Source organism: Streptopelia decaocto (genome assembly GCF_964273445.1).
Source record: "Streptopelia decaocto genome assembly, chromosome: 8".
Classification (NCBI taxonomy): Eukaryota; Metazoa; Chordata; class Aves; order Columbiformes; family Columbidae; genus Streptopelia; species Streptopelia decaocto.
The window spans coordinates 17,621,576-17,639,792 of record NC_138662.1 but is presented as its reverse complement, the minus strand read 5'-3'; the positions used below and the strand labels follow the sequence as shown (position 1 = coordinate 17,639,792).

The following is an 18,217-nucleotide window of genomic DNA, read 5'->3' as shown; positions in this document are numbered from 1 at the left end:
TGAACCCCGCCGGCCTCGCCAGGGCCTCTCCGCTCCCACCCGCTGCCTCTCGCCGCCTTCCGTTGCCTCCCGCCGTTGTTCCACGCCCGCTGCCGCCGCCCGGCTCGGCCGTGCCGAAAGTGCGGTTGCTAAGGGCGGCGCGGCGCTTTACCCAGCGGCCGCCCCGCGCCAGGCGCCGCCGCAGTCTCCATTGTTGCGGCCCGGCCCGGGCCCGCCGCCGCCGCCGCTGCCGCCGCCCATGGAGCCGCCGCCCGCGCCCGCCCGCTGAACACGGCCCCGGGGCCGGTGAGCACGGCCGGAGGGAGGGAAGGAGGGAGAGAAGGGGAGGGCGGGCCGCCGGGGCCCGGGGAGGGGGCGGCGGGGCGGGGGGTTCGGCCTCGGCCTGGCCTCGCCTCAGCCCCCTCGGCCGCCCCCTCAGCCCCGCTCGGGCGGGCGACGCCATGGGCGTAGACTTCGACGTGAAGACTTTCTGCCACAACCTGCGGGCCACCAAACCCCCCTACGAGTGTCCGGTGGGCACCTGCCGCAAGATCTACAAGAGCTACAGCGGGATCGAGTACCACCTCTACCACTATGACCACGACAACCCCCCCCCGCCCCAGCACACCCCCCTGCGCAAGCACAAGAAGAAGGGCCGCCAGGCCCGCGCCGCCAACAAGCAGTCGCCCAACCCGTCCGAGACCTCCCAGTCACCGGGCCGGGAGGTGATGACCTACGCCCAGGCCCAGCGCATGGTGGAGGTGGATCTGCATGGCCGCGTCCATCGCATCAGCATCTTCGATAACCTCGACGTGGTGTCCGAGGATGAGGAGGTGCCCGAGGAGGTGCCGGAGAATGGGAGCAATAAGGAGAACACGGAGACCCAGAGCGTCCCGCCCAAATCCGGCAAGCACAAGAACAAGGAGAAGCGCAAGGACTCCAACCACCATCACCACAACGCCTCGGCCGGCACCACCCCCAAGCTCCCCGAGGTGGTGTACCGGGAGCTGGAGCAGGACACCCCCGACGCGCCACCTCGCCCCACCTCTTACTACAGGTATTGTCTGTGGCCGGGGCGCGAGGAGGCTCCCAGGCAGCTCTAGCTTGTGCCTTGGGTCTGGAGGCAGAATTGGCCCCACTCTGTGCAGGCGGCTTGTCCGTGGGTCGCGGAAACGGGCCCTGTCTGCCTCTCCCGAGTCCCACGGAGCTGCTCATCCCATGGCTTTTGGCGCTCTGTCTGGCGTCACTCCCTGGTTTTGGGGGGGTCTGTGAACCTGCAGAGCATTCAGTCGCAGTTTAGGTCGTTGCCAGTAGTTGTATTGCTGTGATTTTTCCTTGCTGGGGTGGCAGGTACAATTATAACAAAAAGTGAATGCGTCCTCCTGCTTTCCCCACCACTCTTCAGAGATATTCTGGGACAGCTCTAGAGCCCCCCAGCACCAAGGTTTACCCATGAGATGTGTCTCTTTGCAGGCTTAATGTATTTTTGTTGTCCTACAGTTTTCCCGTGTGTAGTCTGGGGAGTGCAGTGGCCCACAGTAGTGCCTGAAACAGGCAGTTAATACGGAACTGAAGTCAGGCTTGTGCAGCCACCCTTGCCATCCTCGTGGCCACGCACCCTGAGAAAGCGGCACTGTGTTCCAGGGACAGGATAATGACATTTGGTGCCAAAGTGTTGGAAAATAAACCTCCCCCTGAGAGTTCCAGCTCTTTGCTCTCTAAATAATATCCCCTTATCCGCAACTGGGAGTGAAAGAAAAGAGGGCGCAGCTGCCCTCTCCAGAATTAACAAAACATGATGCCTCCATGCCTGCTAGTTGTCATGTCTTGGGCAGAGGCCACCGTCTCCAGAGCATCTGGCACCTGCTTGGTGACTCGTGCAGGCTCCCATCCTGCGCTAATGAGTCCCCAGGGCCTGTACCTCGCCTGTTAGACGAGCACTATTTTGTGTCATGCTCAGTGCGCTCTTGTGCCACTGTGCTGCTTAGGGTGCAGCAGCACCTCCCGCTTCTGCACGTTCCTGCCTTGTCCCTGTTTTTTATTTTGACTTGTGGCTTGGCTGTAATGTTTAAACATTCCCTCAGCCAAGGCCTGTGGGAGTTTGGGTTCAGCAGCTCCGAGACCCCACTGGCTGTGCCCTTACCCTCCTGTGCTGTCTTTCCAGGTACATCGAGAAATCGGCAGAGGAGCTGGATGAGGAGGTGGAGTACGACATGGACGAGGAAGATTACATCTGGCTGGACATCATGAATGAGCGACGGAAGGATGAAGGTGTGAGCCCCATTCCTCAGGAGATCTTTGAGTACCTGATGGACCGGCTGGAGAAGGAATCCTACTTTGAGAGCCACAACAAGGGGGATCCAAACGCCTTGGTGGATGAGGACGCCGTCTGTTGCATCTGCAATGACGGGGAGTGCCAGAACAGCAACGTCATCCTCTTCTGCGACATGTGCAACCTGGCTGTGCATCAGGAGTGCTACGGGGTGCCCTACATCCCGGAGGGACAGTGGCTCTGCAGACGGTGCCTGCAGTCACCCTCGCGAGCTGTGGACTGTGCCCTCTGCCCGAACAAGGGAGGGGCCTTCAAGCAGACGGACGATGGGCGCTGGGCACACGTGGTCTGTGCCCTCTGGATCCCGGAGGTGTGCTTTGCTAACACCGTCTTCCTGGAGCCCATCGACAGCATTGAGCACATCCCACCCGCGCGCTGGAAGCTAACCTGTTACATTTGCAAGCAGCGCGGCTCTGGGGCTTGCATCCAGTGTCACAAAGCCAACTGCTACACTGCCTTCCATGTCACCTGCGCCCAGCAGGCCGGGCTCTACATGAAGATGGAGCCCGTCCGGGAGACGGGGGCCAATGGTACCTCCTTCAGCGTGCGCAAAACCGCCTACTGCGACATCCACACGCCACCAGGCTCTGTGCGCAGGCTCCCTGCCCTCTCCCACAGTGAGGGGGAAGAGGAGGAGGAGGAGGAGGAGGATGAAGGGAAGGGCTGGAGCTCTGAGAAAGTGAAAAAAGCAAAGGCCAAGTCTAGGATCAAGATGAAGAAGGCGCGGAAGATCCTGGCAGAGAAACGAGCCGCAGCGCCCGTGGTTTCTGTGCCCTGCATCCCCCCACACAGGTACGACCTGTTGCTCTCCCTTGGTTGTGGAGGACCTTGTCCCCTTCTCTGAGCCTCGTGTCCTGATTTCCACGAGGGCATTACGTTCTTCCTCTCCTTAGCTTTTCACGCACGTACTTTTCGCTTTATCCTTGCAAGGGCCTGTTGCTGGTTTCCTCTGAGAGTCCTGCTGAGAGGCAGAGTGATGCGCTGCCCCACAAAGGTGTCTGGGCCCTCAGTGGGGCAGGAAATCGCTGCTGTTAGTTTAACAGCAGAGAATGAACTTGGCCGGATGCGTCAGGAAGCAGCTGGGGGTTCCCAGCGCTCCTTTCCTGTTGCGCTGACCTCAGGCACCACAGTAAACGGGGGAGGGAAGAGGGGGCTGCTTTCTTTTCTGACCAGGTTTGTTTTCTCCCAGGGCCGTGCTGGGGAAAAGACGAACAGTCCTGCTGGGAAGTGTGGGAGTGATTCAGGGCTGGGAAGCGGGCTAACTCATGGCTGTTTGGGTCTGGAGTGGAGATGTCTCGTATCTGGCTCCCCGGGGGATCCCTGTGCCTGCCGAGCACAGCTCATCTATCCCAGCGGCTGCTCGCCCCTCCCTGGGCTTCCTCAGCCTTTTGTGCAGCTGGTCGTGAAACAAGAGCATCTAAGAGCCTTTCCAGAATTTGTCAGATGGGTTTATAACTCTGCATGTCCTTGGCAGCGTGCAAAAGCACGTAGAAGCATCTTAGGGTGCTTTTGCATCTTGCCATCGCTCTGCAGCAGGCATTGCATGGTTGAAGTGCAGGTTGGGCACAGAAAGTTTGCTTTTGTGGTTGTGAACCCCCACTCCTGAGCTGCTGAGCTATTCTCCTCCCTGCCGTGGGACGTACCGGGGCTGTAACCCCGTGGAGCCCCAGCACCACGCCTGCCAGCATGCTGAGCTGTGACACCACAGGGACATGGGACTGCTGCTTCCCTGCAGCCCCGTGAGGCTCCTGTGCAGTCAGAGGGGAGCACGCAGGAGCCACTGGTTTTGCTCTCCAGGCAGCTTTCTGGCAACTTGTGGAGGCAGGTCCCTGCTCCATGGCTGCTGGCTTTTTGCCATGGTCTGTACGTGTCCCAGTCGTGTGTTGTTGCTCACTTTGGGCTCTCTCTGTAGCTGTAGCCTCGTTTCTCATGTGTGGATGTGTCGGCAGGCAATTTGTAGGCTCTTGCTGCTATCGTTGCGCTTGCAGCAAAACCCACACTGAGCTAGAAGCTGTTAACCTCTCCCCAGGCCTTCCTGTTGGGATTAATTATTCTTTAAGGGCTGTTGCCAGAATGCCAAATGTCTTCCTGTGGGAGCTGCGCTTGGCCAGCGATGCCACACGAGGTGTCTCTCCTCAGCCTCTGCAGCTGAGGCTGGTTGGGTCACCTCCTGCAAAGAGCTGTCCCTGTGGAGATGTGGGGGGGTTTTCCCTGCAGCTCCCCACTTGCAGGAGATCTCTGGATGAGGCTGTCCCAGCCCCTCCAGGTTTTCTGCTGTTGCAGAGTAGGAAAATCCCTTCTCTGGTGTTCTGGGCTATATAGGGTAGTCCTTCATTAGCTGGCGTAGGCGTTTTGTTGTGCTCCTGCCTTCTGTCCCCTCATCATGCTTTGCCAGGTTTGGTTGAGTTATGGGCTCCCTGGGGCTCGAGTTTCTCTGTTAACACTTGTCCAGGGCCTTTGTCACTGTGGGTGGCCCTCAGCCGGGTAAATCATGGTTTTGGGATAGCAGCGCTGTAACGCTCACCGTCTCATGGACTGTGGAAGCTGCTAACGGTCCAGCTGCTGATGTGGCTGTGTTGCACTCCGACCTGGCACAGCCTACCCCAAAACTTGGCAGGAGATGGAAAGGAAAAGTCTGTTTTGGAGAGGCAAGGCTGGACGTTTCCTGACATCCTCCATTGTGGTTGTCTCAAGGGTGCTCTGCCCCACACGACTTGGTATTACAGAAATTCCTGCCATGGGAAAGCTGCTCAGCTGCTCCCAGGTGGCCTTGGTGCCCCCCAGGCAGGGCTTCCCCACAGCAGCCAGCTTGCCGTGCTGATGGGCTCTCTGGTTCCTCTCCCTTCCCCAGGCTCAGTAAGATTACAAACCGTTTAACCATCCAGAGGAAGAGCCAGTTCATGCAGCGGCTGCACAGTTACTGGACTCTGAAGAGACAGTCCCGCAACGGTGTCCCTCTGCTCCGCCGCCTTCAGACGCACTTGCAGTCACAAAGAAACTGCGACCAGGTAAGGGCTGCTCGGTGGGGGGCTGCGTGTGTGCTTCCTGCACCTGCAGAGCTGTGGGCTCAGAGCCTTTGCTGCATGTGGTGCCTGCGGGTGCAGAAGCGGGGCCAGGGGATGAGGGAAGGGCAGCCCCAGCTGCTTTTGCTGCTTCACCTTCTCCTCTGCTCTCGGCATTCAGAGATTTGCCAGGCAGTGACGCCGCTGGCAGCCTGCCCTGGGGAGGGAATCCTGCCCTCTCACACTGCCATGCAGAAGTTAGCTCCTTCCTCATGCCCGCATTTAGTGGGTAGCGATGGCAAACCTGTCCAAAATGGCTCTAGTCTGAGGCTGCTGTGTCAGTGGGTGTTGAGATGGCCGGAGATCTCCAGAAACAGCCTGGAAGGAACCAAGGCCTCACTTCCAGTTTCTGAAACGGCTCCAGGAGCACTCCCTGGGAGTGCTGCTTCCAGCCCACTGTCTGCCTCAGCGCTTAGTCAGTGCTTCACAGATGTGGAGTCCCTGGTGCCAAAGAGGAAGATTTTTCTTCTGGCTCCACGTCTGAGCTCTTAATCTTTCTTTCTGAGCCCTTTGAAGACACTGACCAAGTGGAGTTTTCTCCTGCTGTTGCCCCCTGTAATTTTTATTTGCTGGAGAAGAGTTGAGGCTGCTTCTGCTCACCTTTGGCTATGGCAGAATAAAAGTTGGCATTTTTTTTATGCTCCGGAAGTGAAAGAAACTAGAGCCGTGTTCCCTTTTTGCCCTGTTGGCCTTTGCCAGAGCTCTGAGCAGCAGCACAGACCCTGGTGTTGTTGATCTGTGCTCTTGGGTAGCCTCAGGCAGTTGGTTGTGTTAGACAGAGTGTTTTTGGAGGATATCTGCCTCCTGGCATCCTGAGGGCTTGTGCCAAGGAGCAGATATTCAGCTCTGGCCAGAGGTCTGACTGTTTCTGAGTCACCTGCCTCAGTTACAACAAGGCAACTGGGACCTTTGCTGAACCAGTGGGTCAGGCGTGCCAGTTCCCTGTGCCAGGGAAGAGCTGCGGCACGTGGTTAGGAAGGTGGAGACAGGAACATGTTTCCTGTCAGCTCATGGTCTCTGATGTTCCTGCAGAGAGACACTGAGGATAAGAACTGGGCCCTGAAGGAGCAGCTGAAGTCATGGCAGCGCCTCCGCCATGACCTAGAGCGTGCGCGCTTGCTGGTGGAGCTGATACGCAAGCGGGAGAAGCTCAAGAGAGAGACGGTAACAGTTGTTTGCTCCTCCTTGGGGAGCTGATGGGGTGGGCATGAGTGTGGCCTTGTTAGGGCCAGTGCTGGTGTCCCGTCAGCTGTGCTGTCCCTTGCCCGGTGGGTCTGAGCAACGGTGGCTGCTCTGCAAGGCTGAGGTGGGATGCTCAGGTGCTGGAACTGGTGTTGCACCTCCGCAGTCCCTGTCCCTGGCTCAAGCAGAGCTGTTGCTGTCCCGCAGGGCTGTGCCACTGCTCCCTGGGGACTGTCCCCACCACCTGGCTCCCGGGCTGGGGGCTCAGCCCCGCTTTGTCCCTCTGTTTCAGATCAAAGTGCAGCAGGTGGCACTGGAAATGCAGCTGACTCCCTTCCTCATCCTCCTCCGCAAGACACTAGAACAGCTGCAGGAGAAGGACACGGGCAACATCTTCAGCGAGCCGGTCCCTCTGTCTGAGGTAACAGAAATCTGCGAAGTAAGAACCCCCTCCCCCAGATTTCTGCTTTACTCAAACTCATCCCTTGCCTGTGCCAAGGGCTATCCAGGGCACTCTCTGGTCCGGAATCTACCCTGGGCAGCCTGAAGGAGGCTGGCGCATCCTGGCACCTCTCACCCAAGGCGGGGGTGTGCGGTGATGCCCCTCCCGGGCAATCTGAATGCGGAACAGCTGAGCTGGTGCCGCCTGGGAGCATTCAACTCCTCTTCTGTGCCTGGTGCTGGTGACTCCCCAGTGTCTGTGGGTGGCTGGGGATCAGCCCTTGGCAGGTGGCACGTTCTTCCCTGTCCTCTCCTGAAGGCCCCTGTGTGGTGACAAACTGAGCACAGCACAGAAACGTGTTTGACCCCCAGACTGTCATGGATGGGGGTGAGAGAAATGATTCCTGTGACCGTCATTGAGTCCTTGTCTGGGGAGAGGGGGAGAGGCCGTGCTGGCTCTGCGTGGCTCTGGCAGCAGGTCGGCACGGAGGTGTCTCAGCAGAGTTGGGCAGGAAGGCTGCACGGTCCCACTTGCCACCCGGACAGTTCTGTTTTACCTGTCTGCATTCACCCTTGTCCCTGGGGACTGCGCTTACAGCTTCCCCCCGTGGGGAATGCCCTATAGCATACTGGATCCCAGGAGGAGAGGATAGGACATTGGCATGTGCGCTGGAGCCATAAAAACACTTCTGAGCGCATCTCTGCTCTAACAGGTTGAGCGCAGCACATGGGCTCCCCAGTCTGGAGGCACTCCTCAAGCTGCAAAAGCAGTCGACAGTCCCCAGTGTGTGTTTGGGCAGAACACAGGGAGTGATACCCGATTCCTCTAACGATTTTTCTTGGAGCAGGTAACACTAACTGACGGCTCCCACGCTCTTAGCTATGGTACTTTTCCTCACGCAGGTCCCAGACTACCTGGATCACATCAAGAAGCCAATGGATTTCCAGACGATGAAGCAAAACCTGGAAGCCTATCGCTATCTGAATTTTGATGACTTTGAGGAAGATTTCAACCTGATTATCAACAACTGCTTGAAATACAATGCCAAAGACACAATCTTCTACCGGGCAGCCATCCGTCTGCGGGAGCAGGGAGGTGCCGTTCTCCGGCAGGCTCGCCGGCAGGCGGAGAAGATGGGCATTGACTTTGAGACAGGCATGCACTTCCCCCACTGTGTTACAGTGGAGGAGGCGCAGGTCCAAGACATCGAGGACGGTGGGTACTTGTCCCTTGTCCTGGGGTACGAGGGCTGCTTAGGAGTGATGCCTCATCTCCATGTCTGTTCATCCCCTCCAGGGATGGTGACTCCACCACTGCCCTGGGCAGCCTGTTCCAATGCCCGACAGCCCTTTCCGGGAAGAAATTGTTCCCAATATCCAATCTAAACCTCCCCTGATGCAACCCTCTTTCTTTTTCCCTCTGTCTCCTTGTCTCAGCCCATGGGAGCCCTGGTATTCTCCAAGCTGCTGCTCAGCCTGCCTTCCCCAGCAATCCCAACTGGCTTGCTTAGCACAGGGCTCCTTCTCCAGGTCTTTTAGGGTAACTTCCCACATTCGCAGGTGTTTGGTACTATGTCAGCTACTTCCCTCCTGCAGGAAACCTGGATTGCCCCATGCTCTTTCACATAGAGGAGCTCCAAAGAGTTTCTGATTTCTGTCATCCATCTGCTTCTCTTTGTTCCTCCAGAAGATGTGCGGCTGCTGCTCTCAGAGAATCAGAAGCACCTGCCCTTGGAGGAGCAGCTGAAGATCCTGTTGGAGCGGCTGGACGAGGTCAATGCTGGCAAACAGAGCATTGGACGGTCCCGCCGGGCCAAGATGATCAAGAAGGAGATCACGGTCCTGCGGCGGAAACTGGCTCACCCGCGGGACCTGGGCCGGGATGGGCTGGAGCGGCACAGCTCCTCTGCCCGGGGCGTCCTGCAGTCGCACAACCCCTGCGAGAAGGACCTGCAGACAGACAGCGCTGCAGAGGAGAGCAGCAGCCAGGAGACTGGCAAAGGTACCTGCAAAATACTGCCAGTTTTGGGGAGCGGTGGAGAACCTCCTCTGGAGAGGCTGGCTGGGAGGCTCCCGAGGCAGGAGGGCTGTGCAGGGGTCCCTTGTTTCCCATGGTGCCTCCCGTGAGGGTGGGTGCAGAGTTAAAACGTCTGCACCTCCCTGCGCTCCCTCCCCGCATGCCCACCCGAGGACAGTGCCTCGTGGGCAGTTTGTAGTGAGCCATGCCCACCAAGCTGGGGGGATCAGCAGCCGAAGGAGGCCGCCTTGGCATTGGGAAGGGCTGCAACCTGGTCTGCGTTTGGCTCTGGGGAATGTCAGTGGGGTGAGCTCGCCTTCTGTGCGGCTGAGGAACTGGATATTGTTTTAGAGACTGGGAGTCCTAGCTGTGCCATGTAGAGTGTGATGTGGATTGTTTCCTTCTGCCATGCTGCCTGCTCTCTCTAGGGGTATTACAGAGCAGTCCCTGCTTGTGGACACAAGATGAGTTGCACTGACAGCCGAGCTCCAGGCTCTCTCCTGGGGCTGGGAGCCGAACATGGGGCAGCTGGCAGCTCCCTGGGCTCCTGGATGGAGATGCTGAGCTGGGCTGTGTGGGAATCGCAGCCAGAGCTCCAGGCAGAGCTGCCAGCTGTCACTGGGGGATTGTCACCTCTGCAGCCCAGTTCTGTCCCACTAAGCACTGGGAAGAGCAGGCTCTTCTGCAAGCAGGCAATGTTTTAGGGCCTTTGTCTTTCAAGGGTGCATTGAAGCTTCTCAGCTGTTGCATGTTGTGGGAAATGTTTATTCCTGCCCCCTGCTCATGACTTCTGTTTTGGTGAGGTTGCTGCCTGGGAAAAACAAGCGTCTCTGGCTGGCAGGGTGTTCTTTGATGTTCCCATCTCACTTTTGCTGTCAGCAGACCAGATAGTTTGACCTCACCAGCACAGACATGGCAAAGCTCAGGATGGAGGATCTTCTGAGGCAGATCCTGAGAAGCCAAAGCTGTTCTTGGTGTTGCTGTCCTGTGGTCCCTGCCAGGTCCCGTGGGCTGCAGCTGATGCCTTCTCCTCTGCCTTCCAGGTCTGGGTCCCAATTCTTCTTCCACTCCAGCCCATGAAGTTGGCAGGAGGACCTCAGTGCTCTTCTCCAAGAAGAACCCTAAAACAGCAGGCCCTCCAAAACGTCCAGGACGCCCCCCGAAGAATCGAGACAGCCAGATCACTCCTGGGCATGGGAACAGCCCCATCGGACCCCCCCAGCTCCCAATCATGGAGTCCTCCCAGCGGCAGCGGAAGCGAGGGCGAAGCCCACGCCCCAGCTCCAGCTCAGACAGCGACAGCGATAAATCCACCGAAGACGCTCCCATGGGTGGGTGTGGGGGCTCCCCCTGTGCAGCCGGGTGCATGGCGGGATCCCCATGGTTGTAACTCCTGGTGGGGTGTTTTTTGCAGATCTGCCAGCCAATGGTTTCAGCAGTGGGAACCAGCCGGTGAAGAAGAGTTTCCTGGTGTACCGCAACGACTGCAATCTGCCCCGGAGCAGCTCCGACTCGGAGTCCAGCAGCAGCAGCAGCAGTAGCGCTGCCTCGGACCGAACCAGGTACCGTGCCTGGTGCCAGTACCGCTGGCGCTGCCCAGCGTGGCTGTGGCTGGCTCTTGGGCTGGAACCAGCATGGTGGTGCAGCTCGGCTGCAGTTAACCATGGAAAGCTGTGGGTTTTGTCCCTTTTTTTTAATATAAATCTGAAGGTGTGAGTGTGCAGGAAAGGGGCTGGCAGGGAGCACGAGCTGGGCACAGACTGAAACACGGGAGGTTCCATCTAAACATGAGGAGAAACTTCTTTCCTTTGAGGTGCCAGAGCCTGGCCCAGGCTGCCCAGAGCGGGTGTGGAGTCTCCTCTGGAGACATTCAAACCCGCCTGGACATGATCCTGTGTGATCTGCTCTGGTGACCCTGCGTTAGCAGGGGGGTTGGACTGGGTGATCTCCAGATGTCCCGTCCAGCCCCAACCAGTCTGTGATTCTGTGATTCTCTCCTGGCACAGCGGCTGCTCTGACCCTTCCAGCAGCCGACTCCAGCAGGTTCCTGCCTGCAGCGCTGGTCGGGATCAGCGCGTGACTTCTGTGTTCTCCCGGGTGACACCGGGTGAGGGGCTGGTTGGCACCTGGGCACAAGCACCATCCCGCTGTTCTCTGCCGAGTCCTTCCCGGTGCCAGGGCCAGTGATCGGAGCCCATGAGCCCCGGTGTCCCACCAGGCTGCTCCTCTCAAAAGTAGTTTCTGGAAGCTCAAAGTGGCTTCTACCGCCAGCCCCACTCCTTCTCTCCACAGCACAACGCCCTCCAAGCAGGGCCGAGGGAAACCCTCCTTCTCCCGCGTGAACTTCCCCGAGGACAGCAGCGAGGACACGTCGGGGACGGAGAATGAGTCCTACTCCGTGGGCACAGGGCGAGGCGTGGGGCACGGCAGTAAGTACCGCAGACATAGCGTCACATGCCTGGTGGGTGCTGTCACCTGCGGGGACACGGCTGACCCCCCTGTCCCCTCTCCTCCGGCACAGTGGTGCGCAAGGGCCTGGGCCGCGGCGCAGGGTGGCTCTCCGAGGATGAGGATTCCTCCCTGGACGCCCTGGACCTGGTGTGGGCCAAGTGCCGGGGTTACCCCTCCTACCCGGCGCTGGTGAGTACCGCTGGCTGTCAGGGCATCCAAAACCCACGTCTCCCCTACCGCAGAGCTGTGCTTGGGGTCCCTGTTCCCCCCTCAGCCCTCCCCTGCTCTCCCACCAGATCATCGACCCCAAGATGCCGCGGGAAGGCATGTTCCACCACGGCGTCCCCATCCCCGTGCCCCCCTTGGAGGTGCTGAAGCTGGGGGAGCAGATGACTCAGGAAGCCCGCGAGCACCTCTACCTTGTCCTGTTTTTCGACAACAAGCGCACTTGGTAAGGCCGGGGCGCACGGGGCGGGGGTTGGTTTAGGGGGTGCGGGGGGGTGTCTGGAGACGATTGTAACCCTCAAACGAGGTGGCCCCCCGCTCCCCGCAGGCAGTGGTTACCCCGGACGAAGCTGGTTCCTCTGGGGGTGAACCAAGACCTGGACAAGGAGAAGATGTTGGAGGGTCGCAAGTCCAACATCCGCAAGTCGGTGCAGATCGCGTACCACCGCGCCATGCAGCACCGCAGCAAGGTGCAGGGCGAGCAGAGCAGCGACTCCAGCGAGAGCGACTGAGCCCCCGCCACGGCCGCTCCCCCCGATCTCAGGGCAAACGGGGCTCGGGGACCCCCGGTGCAGCTGGTCTGCACTCCCCGGGGACGGGCAGCGGGAGGACGGGGGGGCCGGTTCCCCCCCGGCTCCCCCGTGGCTCCCCCGTTCCCGGTGCCCGCTCCCCCCGCCCGCGGCTCCCCGGGGTGTTCTGCCCAGCCCCCGCCCCCGGCCGGCCCCCGCGCTCGGACGTTGTTTGTATTTATTTTGAAGGAAGAAGAAAAAAAAATCTATTGATTCTTAGAAAAATAAACCTGCGCTGCGGAGCCGCGGCGGGCGGGAGCGGACACGTGTGCGCGCCGCCGGGCCCGCGCTTCCGGGGTGGGGCTGGCCGCCGGCCGGAAGTTATGCTAGAGCGTCGCCGGCGCGCCGCGGGAACGGGTGTGCGCTCTGCTTGTGCGGAGGGGAACTCGATGGTGGGGGGAGCAGCGGGGCTGCGGTGCGGTGTGTGGGGGGCCCAGGCTGGGGCTGTGGGGCAGGACGGGGCTGCCCCGCGGCAGCTCTGGGGGCGGAGGTGAGATTTGGGGCTGGGGGGCAGGCGGTACCTGACTGCCCCGCCTCCGTGGGGCAGGGCGGGCACAGCCGGTCCCCGCCGCGCCCCCCATGAAGCTGCGGGACGTGCCGTCCGCCTGCCCGCGGCTGTGGCGGTCCCTGCCCGTCCCGCCGGCCGAGCTGCGCCTGGACCTGGTGCTGTCGTCGGGACAGACGTTCCGGTGAGACCCCGGGGGTCCCCGCCCCACCACGGTCGAGCCCGGCGGGGTCAGACCCGGTCCCGACGCTCCCGTGTGCGGCAGGTGGTGGGAGAGCAGCCCCGGGGCCTGGACGGGGGTGCTGGGGGGGCGCGTCTGGACGCTGCGGCAGGAGCGGGACCGGCTCTGGTACACGGTGTACGGGGAGGAGGAGGATGGGGACGCGTGTCCTGAGAAGGATGGAGATGTGTGTCCCACCGGGGCAGCGCAGCCGGACAGCGCCGAGATGGAGCAGATCCTGCGTGACTACTTCCAGCTGGACGTGGGGCTGCCAGCCCTGTACCGCGCCTGGGGGGCGGCCGACCCCCTCTTCCAAAAAGTGGCCAAGGACTTCCCAGGTGAGGTTGCCCCATGGGGAACATCCGCGGCACCCGCCCGGCGTCCCCTCACCACGTCCCGCTGCAGGGGTGCGGGTGCTGCGGCAGGACCCTGTCGAGTGCCTCCTCTCCTTCATCTGCACCTCCAACAACCACATCTCCCGCATCACCGCCATGATTGAGCGTCTCTGCTGCGCCTTTGGCCGCCGCCTCTGCCACCTCGATGCCCGGCCTGTCCATGCCTTCCCGTCTCTGTCGGCGCTCACAGGTCCGCCACCACCCCACCGTCACCGCCACGGCCTCGTCTGTGCCCACCCACATCCCTGCGCTGTCCCCCGCAGGCGCTGACGCCGAGGCCCGTCTGCGGGCGCTGGGCTTCGGGTACCGGGCCAAATTCGTCAGCGGGAGTGCACGGGCCATCGCCGAGGGGCTCGGAGCTGAGGGGCTGTGCCGGCTGCGCACCGTGCCTTACGCCGAGGCCAGGAGGGTGCTGTGCACCCTGCCCGGCGTGGGCACCAAGGTGGGTGCTGGGATGGGGGGCACGAGGCGCACGGACGGCGGCGGCGGCTGACGGCGCTGCCCGGCCGCAGGTCGCTGACTGCGTGTGCCTGATGGCGCTGGACAAGGCAGAGGCCGTGCCGGTGGACACACACGTCTGGCGCATCGCGCGGCAGCGCTACGGCGCGGTGCTGGGCGGCCGGAGCCTGACCCCCCGTGCCCACCAGGAGATTGGTGAGGGCCGGGCCCTGGTGAGGGACCCCCCAGGATGGGGATGATTTCCCTGGCGCTGGTGGTGACCCTCTCTCTGCAGGTGACTTCTTCCGCGGGCTGTGGGGCCCCCGCGCTGGCTGGGCGCAGGCGGTGAGTACCCCCCTCCCGCGCCCCCTGGGCTCAGCCCGTGCCCCCACCCCAGCCGTGCCCACCCACCCCCTCTCCCCACGCCAGGTCCTGTTCTGCGCCGACCTCCGCAAGGGCCAGGAGCCGGGCAGCCGGGGCCGCGCCAGGGGGTGCCGGGGCCAGGACAGCCACGGGGACGGGGTCCCCTGGGTACACCCCAAGAGGGACGGAACCCCTGGGTCAGTGGCTGGGGGAGAATCACTGTGACTGTTCCCAGCCTGGGGTGTCTGGGGGTCCCTGTCCCCTGCCCACTGTGTGCTTGGGAGCTGCTACCCTGGGCATTGGGGATGAGGGGGGTCAGGGCTGTCCCCCCACCCAAGGCAGGGCAGAGCTGAGCAGTGTTGGCCTCTTCTCTTTATTACAAGCAATAAAATAGAAACATCCATTTGGAAAATTCTCCTTGAACATGCTGGGGGGGGGGGCAGTGCTGGGGCAGGTGTGGGGTGAAGGGAGGGGTGTGGGAGGGGGCCCAGGACACTGCCCTGAGCTGGGGGGGTCCTGGGGGCTGCCCCTGCCCCTATGCAGAGCTCCACTGCGAGCCTGCGGCGGGGGCAGCCCCACACACCCAGGGCGAGCAGGGCAGGGTGCCCCTGCACTGGCCCCCCCGGCTCCAGCACAGCAGGGCCCCCACCCCACGCTGTGCCCACAGGAGGGTTGGGACCCCCGGCCCCCCCCGGCCGTGGCCATACGGGACTGTGCTCAGTCTGGGGCGAGTCGCTGAGCTCTGCTCCTGGGCAGGTGCCCACAGTCTGACCCTGCGGGGAGCGGAAGGTGAGCGCCTGGCAGCAGCCCTGGGGGTGCAGGGTGAGGACCGGGGGGTCAGAACTCACCGTTGCTGGTGCCCCCTCCCAGCCGCTCGCCGGGGCTGGTGGGAGTCGTCTGCCCGGGGCCCTCCTGGCTGGTTCCCAGCTGCAGCTTCCGCATGTGCCTCACCACCGCCGTGGCGTTGAAGGCTTGCTGCCGACCCCAGAGTGTGTGTCACTTGGCACAGGGTGCCTCCTGGACCCCCCTGCAACACCCCTTGCACTTCCCCAACACCTCCTGAACCCCCTCGACACCCCTTCACCCCCTCGACACCCCTGCACCCCCCAACACCCCTGCATCTTCCCGGCACCCCACGCTCACCTTCCACTTGCTCTTCGCAAAGTTTTTCTTGATCTGCTCACTCACAGACTGGTGGATGTTCTTGTCCAGGGCTGTGTCCCCAGCAATCCTGAGGTGGGAAGCGGGTCACTGGGGGCCCCCCGCCCCATGGCTGCTGTGGGGTGAGCTGGGGGGGGTGCAAATGGTGGCAGGTCCCCCCTTACCAGGGATGCTGCAGGGCTTGCTCACAAGTGAAGCGCTTGCCGGGGTCTTTCTCCATCAGGTGCTGGATGAAGTCCTTGGCTGGGATGGGGCGTGGAGGAGCCGTGAGCACCTGCACTCACCGCCCCAGCCCCGGCTACCGCGACACCGTGCCGGTGTCCCAGCCGTGGTGGCCCCAGCTCACCCGAGTCCGAGATGTCGTCCCAGTAGGGCGAGTCAAACTCGTACTCGGCCCGCAGGATCTGCTCGAAGAGCTTGGCATCATTCTCGTCGTAGAAAGGGGGGTAACCGCAGAGCCTGGGGATGGTGGAGATGGGGACGCTCACCTCGGGTGACCCCAGGGGGCTGGTCCCCTGTGGAGGGGAGGCGGGTAGGCGGGGGGTACATACAGGATGTAGGCGATGACCCCAATGGACCAGCAATCCACTGCCTTGCTGTAGGGCTTCTGCGCCAGCACCTCGGGGGCTGGGGGGACAATAGGGGTGAGGGGGGACCCCAACCCTGCACCCAGGGCATCAGCAGCCCGCAGCAGGTGCTCACCCACGTAGCCGGGGGTGCCGCAGGCCGTGGACATGACGCTGCCGCAGCCCTCGATCTTGGACAGCCCGAAGTCACTGATCATGATCTTGGAGTCCTCGTCCAGGCTGTAATAGAGCAGGTTCTCGGGCTGCGGGGAGGGGGGGGTCAGGGAGGGGTGACACCGGGGTCCCCTCCCAGGGACTCTGTGTGTGTGTCCCTGGCCACCGCTCACCTTCAGGTCACGGTGGACGATGCCCATGTCGTGCAGGTACTTGACGGCGTCGAGGATCTGTCGGATCAGGGCACTGGCGTCCCGCTCGGTGTAGAAGCCCTTCTCCACGATGCGGTCGAAGAGCTCCCCCCCCGACACCCTGCGGGACGTGCAGTACCAGTCAGCATGGCCCCCCCGGACCCCTCGGGCCCCCCTGGACCCTCAACGTCACTCACAGCTGCATGATGAGGTAGAGGTGGGTGCCGCTCTCGTAGATGTCATCCAAGGCCACAATGTTCGGGTGCTTGATCCTGTCGGGGGGAGGCACAGGGGGTGAGGGGGTTCCCTGCTGCCCCCCACCCCGGCCCCCACCGGACAGGGAGCAGCCAGGCTTGGCCCCACGGGGCATCACGCGCTGCCAGCTATTTTGGGCACTGCCGATAATGCCCGGTGATGGGCACTGGCGGCGGGGAGCCGTGCGGTTGCTTGTGCAGGGGGGCGTGCAGAATGGGACCCCCCCATCCCCTTGTGCCAGGCCAGTCCCTACTTGTGGAGCACGGCGATCTCGTTCTCAATGCTGGTCTCCTTCCCCTCCAGCGCCTTCTTGGCGATGCACTTGATGGCCACCAGCTTCCGCGTCGCCTTCTCCTCCGCCAGGACCACCTCGGAGAAGGCCCCCCTGGGAGGGCGAGGGGTGAGGGGGCAGGGGGTGCCACTGGCCGGAGCTGCTGCCGCCATGCCGTGATCACCATGGCAACGGGCAGAAAGTCCAGCTATTTATAGGAGGAAAGTCGAGCAGGAGCCGCCCGTAGGGACGGCCGGACGTGGCTGGGGAGGGGTGCCCAGCACCCCAGCATGGCTGCACCATCACCTTATGGGGCAGGATAACCCCACGGCGCTGTCGGCAGCCGGGGCACAGCCGGGTGGGGATGAGCCACCCCATGTGAGTTTTGGCAACACCCAGAGTGAGCAGGGCCACCCTGCCTGGCTCCGCGGGGGCCACCCAAAGGCCAAGGTGGGAGCCATCCGTGGTGCCCAGGTGGGGCAGGTGGCGGGCAGCGTGCGCTCGCCCTAAGCCTTGCTGTAATTAACCCGCTAATCCAGCCTAAGAGCCTTACGGTGCTTGGGGCACCGGCAGGCACCCCTCTGCCCGCCAGGGGACCACCGGTGGGCACCCTTGGGTGGGCTGGTGGTACAGGGGACCGGTGACACGGGCAGGAGGTGGCAGGCAGCACCGCAAACCCCTGCGTGTACCGTGCGACACCGTCCCTCATCTGCCAGCCCGGCGCTGGCCCCCGCCTTGGGCCAATATTGGAGCTGGCACGGTTCCACGCGGCGGGTTTGGCAAACGCGGGGTTGGGTGGTGGTGGGTTGGGGGGGGAGGGTGGGGTGCGCGGCCGGATCCAGCACCACGAGTGGGTTATCACGGGTGTCCCCCTGCCCGTGCGACTCACGTGCCCAAGACCTCTCGGAAGTTGTAGATGCGCTGAATGTCCTCGGTCCTCTTCTTCCAGCTGGGCCCATCCTGCCCCAGCGGCATGGTGCCCCGTGGAGGGGGGGTGGGTGCGTGGAGCGGGGGGGTGGCACCCACTCCCACCTGCGACATGAGTGGGGAACAAGGTGTCAAGTGTGGTGGGGGGGGGAGGGGGCTGGAACGTGGCCGTGGGGCTGACAGGGTGCCAAGGGGATGTGGTTGATGGTTGTCATCATGAGGATTCCCCTCCCACCCCACGGGAGTTTTGGCGTGGGGTGCGGGGGGGGGACAAACGCTGGGCCCCTCCCGTTGCCCGCCCGCCCCGCGCCCGCCGTACGGCGGGCGCGGGGCGGGCGGGCAACGGGAGGGGCCCACGCGTGGGTGCGTGGGACTCTCGGGTGGGCACGCCGCCCCCGCCCCGCCCCGCCCTTACCGAGGGAGCAGCGGAGCGGCGGCGACTCCTCCCGGCGCGGCGGCGCCGCCGGACAGCGCTGACGTCACGGGGAGGGGC

General features: G+C 62.5%; 3 protein-coding genes across 12 annotated transcripts; 2 read left to right on the top strand and 1 right to left on the bottom strand.

Annotated features, from left to right (window-relative positions):
* The first annotated feature begins 9 nt into the window (after positions 1-9).
* BRPF1 (bromodomain and PHD finger containing 1) lies at positions 10-12,446 on the top strand. 8 transcript variants are annotated; one of them, XM_082060229.1, is made up of 13 exons: positions 10-1,036; positions 2,144-3,103; positions 5,163-5,319; positions 6,406-6,537; positions 6,848-6,994; positions 7,900-8,212; positions 8,687-8,998; positions 10,057-10,344; positions 10,428-10,575; positions 11,306-11,442; positions 11,535-11,653; positions 11,761-11,915; positions 11,997-12,446. In XM_082060229.1, exons 1-13 carry the CDS (start codon positions 441-443, stop codon positions 12,199-12,201), a joined length of 3,669 nt encoding a protein of 1,222 aa, XP_081916355.1. In that variant the 5' UTR covers positions 10-440; the 3' UTR covers positions 12,202-12,446. The 8 variants fall into 8 exon arrangements, with proteins under 8 accessions (XP_081916355.1, XP_081916354.1, XP_081916358.1 ...); XM_082060228.1 differs by having other exon boundaries at positions 12-1,036; positions 8,684-8,998; XM_082060232.1 differs by having other exon boundaries at positions 13-1,036; positions 6,848-6,976.
* A 120-nt stretch (positions 12,447-12,566) lies between these two features.
* OGG1 (8-oxoguanine DNA glycosylase) lies at positions 12,567-14,416 on the top strand. 2 transcript variants are annotated; one of them, XM_082060270.1, is made up of 8 exons: positions 12,567-12,615; positions 12,806-12,947; positions 13,029-13,321; positions 13,389-13,568; positions 13,642-13,820; positions 13,891-14,032; positions 14,112-14,161; positions 14,246-14,416. In XM_082060270.1, exons 1-8 carry the CDS (start codon positions 12,582-12,584, stop codon positions 14,402-14,404), a joined length of 1,179 nt encoding a protein of 392 aa, XP_081916396.1. In that variant the 5' UTR covers positions 12,567-12,581; the 3' UTR covers positions 14,405-14,416. The 2 variants fall into 2 exon arrangements, with proteins under 2 accessions (XP_081916396.1, XP_081916395.1); XM_082060269.1 differs by having other exon boundaries at positions 12,567-12,630.
* Positions 14,417-14,538: 122 nt separating this feature from the next.
* Positions 14,539-18,212, bottom strand: CAMK1 (calcium/calmodulin dependent protein kinase I). 2 transcript variants are annotated; one of them, XM_082060274.1, is made up of 12 exons: positions 18,140-18,212; positions 17,687-17,829; positions 16,780-16,911; positions 16,469-16,543; positions 16,254-16,392; positions 16,043-16,169; positions 15,892-15,967; positions 15,687-15,799; positions 15,505-15,583; positions 15,323-15,410; positions 15,028-15,154; positions 14,539-14,952 (listed from the first exon to the last, which is right to left on the bottom strand). In XM_082060274.1, exons 2-12 carry the CDS (start codon positions 17,770-17,772, stop codon positions 14,897-14,899), a joined length of 1,098 nt encoding a protein of 365 aa, XP_081916400.1. In that variant the 5' UTR covers positions 17,773-17,829; positions 18,140-18,212; the 3' UTR covers positions 14,539-14,896. The 2 variants fall into 2 exon arrangements, with proteins under 2 accessions (XP_081916400.1, XP_081916399.1); XM_082060273.1 differs by lacking the exon at positions 18,140-18,212 and having other exon boundaries at positions 17,687-17,973.
* Positions 18,213-18,217: the final 5 nt, after the last annotated feature.